At 43.4% G+C, this 5,315-nt stretch overlaps 1 protein-coding gene across 1 annotated transcript; it reads right to left on the bottom strand.

The window, feature by feature from the left end:
• Window positions 1-1,665: 1,665 nt before the first annotated feature.
• On the bottom strand, window positions 1,666-2,526 carry LOC138869764 (uncharacterized). Its single transcript, XM_070147426.1, has one exon. It carries the CDS (start codon window positions 2,524-2,526, stop codon window positions 1,666-1,668), a length of 861 nt encoding a protein of 286 aa, XP_070003527.1.
• Window positions 2,527-5,315: the final 2,789 nt, after the last annotated feature.

Raw genomic sequence — 5,315 nt, 5'->3', positions numbered from 1 at the left:
TTCTTCCCAGCGCACCTCCCGTGCCGCTCTGAATAGCCCGGGTCGTTGCCTTGAGTGCCGAGTAATTCAGGATTTTGTCAGACCTCAGACCCTCTTCTATCATGACCCCTATCTTCACTACTTCATTGAAGGATTTTCCAACTGTCGTCACCAAGTGACCAAAGTAGGTTGGATCCAGTGTTTGCAAGAAGTAGTCCACCATTTCTCCCTCTCTCATGGGAGGATCAACTCTGGCAGCTTGCTCTCTCCAGCGGAACCCGAACTCGCGAAAACTTTCCCCGGGCTTCTTTCCGGTCCTCAGCAATGTGAGACGGTCAGGGACTATCTCGAGATTGTATTGAAAATGACCTGCGAAAGCCTGCGCCAGATCATCCCAAGTGTACCATCTGCTGGAATCCTGCCTGGTATACCATTCTAGTGCCGATCCACTCAGACTTTGGCCGAAATAAGCTATCAGCAGCTTATCTTTGCCGCCTGCCCCTCTCATTTTGCTACAGAAACCCCGCAAATGTGCCATGGGGTCACCGTGCCCTTCATATAAATCAAACTTAGGCATTTTGAACCCAACCGGGAGTTGGACGTCCAGGAAAGAGCATAGATCCTTGTAGGCCACGCTGACCTAGTTGCCCAATCCGTGCAGGTTCCTGAAGGACTGCTCCAGGCTTTTACACTTCCTCAATACCTCATCTTGTTCTGGGGCTTTAACCGGCTTTTCAATCTCTGCCGGTACCTCCAAGTGTGGATTGTAGGTATGTGGTTCGGGGGCATGAGATATGGGCTCAGGGGGATAGTATTGCGTATCATGAGCCTTAAACAATGGCTCGCTGGTCGTTCTTTGCAGGGTGGCTGATGTGGGTCCCACAAAAGTGGGAACATTTGGTGTTGGGAGAGGTTGATGGGGTGGTGGAGCTTGGGAATCATGAGGGCTTCTCTCCTGATGATAACGGTGATTCGGGAGGCTTGTTGAAGAGCCGGAGTGAGGGTATTCCGGCATGTGGCCTAGTGGCTCAGGGCTCTTTTGTGCTTTGGCTAGAGCTAACTGCATTGCATTCATCTCTAGTCCAATCCTTTCTATCTTTTCCATTGCTTCTTTTAACAACTAGCTCAACGGCCTTTCTTCCTCGGTACTATTCTCTGAAGTAGTCATGCTCGTTGTTACCGGTCCTTTGAATCTGGTCTGGTAAGGGTGTGTTGCCAGAATGCTTTAACAACTAACTAGATGTTGGTGGAAAACAACAAACTTGTTAGCGTTAGAGTTCAATAGATTTGATAACAACACATTGGGGATGCAATGCTCCTAGGCAGTTAACGTTTCTAACATGCTTCGCTCCAAACCACATGTGTCATCCCGGTTTGCTTATTTGTCCCTTTAAAGTACTTTGGGAACCCCCTGTATTTTCTTCTATTTTTGTATTTTCTTCTTTTTCTTTATTAATGGCGGTCGAATCTTACGTGGATTGCCTACGTATCACGTCCCCGCGCAAATCAGACCGGGCGTAGTTCTGCCAAAAAGATTTTCAACTTTCATTACTTAAAACAAACTATTACAAACTAAAATCCTTTTTGCAGAAAGAAAATAACAAACGCAAACTAAGGTCAGATACAAGTTCCAATACTATGGAAATACTTTGATGCGAACAATGGACAGACATGGACAGACACGGACTACGCATACTCTAAAGCTTCAAATATGGGTGCCCGCGGGGCGTTGTTCGGCCTCGCCGTGGGCCTAGGTTCCAAGTCCCTTTCGAGTTGCTCTAATTCATTCATGGTCCATTTCACATAGATTAGCACTGCTGAGACAAAAGTAGCATGGGTCATATCTTCGCAAGCGCGACATCTTCTAAAAATGGCGCGGGCAATGGCTCTAATCCTGTCCCTTGCTTGCTTCTTTTCTATAAGTAGGCGTTTTATCTGATCACTGCATTTTTTTGACGCCTGAGAATCCTGCATGTGCTGATTCTTCAGTTGCCGCACTTTTACCTCTATTTGGGCCAACAAGTCGTAATAGTGTCTGCTTTCAATTTGGAAATCCTCAGCCTGCTTAACTGCTTTACCCTCAAGTGTAGCCACCATTCTCTTTATGTTGGCAACAGTTTTCTCGTGATCGCGTTTCAATTGATTTAAGTATCGACGATGCTTATCTGCTCTTGTACTCCACTGCACTTTGAGCTCTGCCATGTCGTTCTCAGACTTTTCTAAACCATCTCGCCATTCCCTGACTTCATTTTTCAACCCTTTTATCAACTGCTCATCTGATCGACTCCTTGGTTGTTTATCCGGAGCCATTCTCAATTTCTGTATTTGGGCCCAAAGTTCTTCATTTTCTTGGGCCAATTTATTCTTTTTGCCTCGATCCGCAACAACTTGCATACTGTTATTGAATTTCAAACTTTCAACCTGTTGCTTCAATTTACCGATCTCCGCCCGATAACCCTTTTCCTTTGCTAACCAGTTCCATTGCTCCTGGGATGACTCAGTGAAATCTTTGAGGTGAGGTCTTTTAGCTGGTCTCCCGCAGGACATGTCCCTTCTAAACCAAGCGTGGTACCCCGGGGAAACTACTCCTTTAGCCGTATCCAACACACAAATATCTACCGTTAGATGTTGACACTCACTCCAGATCTGGCGAACTTCTTCTTCGGGGAACCGACCGTCCGGACTGATTTCAACCACTTGGGTACTCAAGTCTTCATCTTTCGGCACTACTTGATACCTCCCAAGTTGCCTCAAAACCCGATACGGTGCATAGGGTTGGATGCTTTTAAGTCCCATCAACAGAAAATGGGGCCTGGTTGCCGGCATGTATATGATTTCCTCAACAGGCAACCATCCGAGCGTCCACTGGATTTGGTTGGCAGTGAGAGTTCAGAAGAATGTCGTCCAAGCTGTGACTCCCTCGGGTAGAGGGACCCCTTTGATTCTTGTGTAAAATTCTCCGATACAAGTCTTCTCGGGCGAACCGTAACCCAAGAGCTGGGAGCGGTGGCATAAATGATCGGTCATCCACATTTGCAACAATAGGTTACACCCCTCAAAAAAGTCGCCCCCGACTCGGCAAGCAGAGAGAGCCCGGAAGACGTCAGCTATAATCATAGGCGCCAGAGTACTTTTATCCTGGGTGATCAAGGTACTGACGACCCCAGCTACTTTCAAATCAATGTTCCCGTCTTTCCTTGGGAACACTATAAGACCCAAAAAAGCTACCATAAAAGCTACCAGCCTGTGTTCATCCCACTTTTATCGGTTATCTCTACTGCATAGTTTGAAGTCTGGCTTATTGAACCCGCCCACGTGGTCGTATCTAGCATATATGAGGCAGAGAATACAGAAACCTTTTGCAAAATCTGGATGGTGAAATGTTTGGGGTATTTTTAGGAGATCCAAGAACCGGTGTATAGTGACGGCCCTAGGCGCAATCAAGTACTTGAACCTTAACGGAGCTTCATTACTTCCGATGTATCCCGCTATTTCTTCCAATGTCGGGGTGAGCTCAAAGTCCGAGAAATGAAACACATTGTGTACTGAATCCCACCAAGTGACCAATGATCTGATAACATCACCTCGAGGCTGGATGTCTAGTAAATCCGGGAGATCTTTCAGATACTTCTTCACCTTGTCTTGCCCTTCCTTGCCGAGGTCATTCCACCATAATCGCAACTCAAAAGGGATCTTGGTCATTATTGAAAAGGGTTTGTTTTGCATTGTGCTCATCCTGCACATTTATTAGGGTGATTATGCCAACAAAAACTTTTGTTAGACTCAAAATATGTTTTTTTGGCAACATTTGTCATTTTTTCTTTTCTGGTCGTTTTTGCAAAACGGGAAATTGGACCCGATGAGGGTTGCCTACGTATCTCACACCCTGCGCGAATCAAACCGGCGTAGTTCGAGTATGATGAATGAAATGCTTCTTCGGGTATGCAAGAAAGGGAGCATTTTTGAAAGAAATGCTTCTAAAAAATATTTTTGAATTGTCCTTTCAATTTTTGAAAGAAGAACGAAAATAGTGGAAAATATTTTTGGATTTTTCTTTTGAAAATTGGGGGTCTAAAAAAAACTTTTCTAGAAAGGAAATAAAGAAAAATACTTTTTGGATTTATATATATGTATATATTTGCAACAAACCACGTTCAACACACGACTCTTTTTTTTATTTTCATTTTTAGCATTTTCATAAAAAGATAAAAAAAAAACCATTTTAAAAACAAGACTCTTTTTTCATAGTAAGATAAACTATTTTCCATTTCTATTTTTTGAAAACAAGACAGAATAACGGCTCTTTTTTTTTTTTAATTTTCCTTTGCTTTTAGTAAAACAAAATAAAACATTTTTTTTCTCAAAATTTCGGCAGAGTTTTGACAGTATTTGGGCATTGGTTTTCAAAAATAAATAATTAATTCCCTAACCGCCATTTCTCTTTTTTTGTTTTTTTTTCTCAACGTTCCCGAGATTAAAAAACTGGTCAACATGCGGGTTCAGAACAAATAAATGCACAACACAAATAGGATGCATCAGGATGGTCTTTTCATTTCAGGTTGCTAATCCTAGACGGACCCAACCCCTGTGTTGAGTCCCCTAAGTCAAAATGCAACATGATGCAAATAATCGTTCCTACTAGGGATCCGGCATGAATTCATGTTATTCTATGTTCAAAACCTGAGTTGGTGTTCTAGACTGTGTATCCGAGCGGACAACTCAAGTCGAGGAGGGGGCAACTTACCGTGAACCAAAAGGCCATCCGGCTTCGTAACTTATCCGAGCCTCTTTTTTTATTTCAGGGTATGACACTAACAGAATAGGGAGTCTCAACCAGTAAGCACATCCCCGGAGTTGAACAGAGAAGGGTTCGGCACAGTTTATATATACAGTCAAATAATATCAAAGTGGTAAAAGCAACATTTAGCACATTAGTCTCAAACATGTAAATTCAGATAAAGCCAAATATAACAATTTATCTAATCTCGAATTTCTAACCCTGAACTAGTGGTTCTGGGCATTAGTCCCCAGCTGAGTCGCCAGAGCTGTCACACCTCCTTTTTCCATACCCGCGAGGATACAAGGGAGTTTGTTCCAATTAAAGGACAATCGAAACGAGATTTGTTTATTTATTTCAGAGTCGCCACTTGGGAGATTAAGGGTGTCCCAAGTCACCAATTTAATCCCGAATCGAGGAAAAGAATGACTCCATATTACAGTCTGCATACCAGAAATCCGGATAAGGAATTCTGTTAACCTGGGAGAAGGTGTTAGGCATTCCCGAGTTCCGTGGTTCTATCACGGTCGCTCAACTGTTATATTCGGCTTGATTATCT

This window comes from Nicotiana sylvestris, chromosome 5, assembly GCF_000393655.2.
Source record: "Nicotiana sylvestris chromosome 5, ASM39365v2, whole genome shotgun sequence".
Taxonomy (NCBI): Eukaryota; Viridiplantae; Streptophyta; class Magnoliopsida; order Solanales; family Solanaceae; genus Nicotiana; species Nicotiana sylvestris.
The sequence above is the reverse complement of the archived record's forward strand: the minus strand, read 5'-3'. Positions and strand labels throughout refer to the sequence as shown.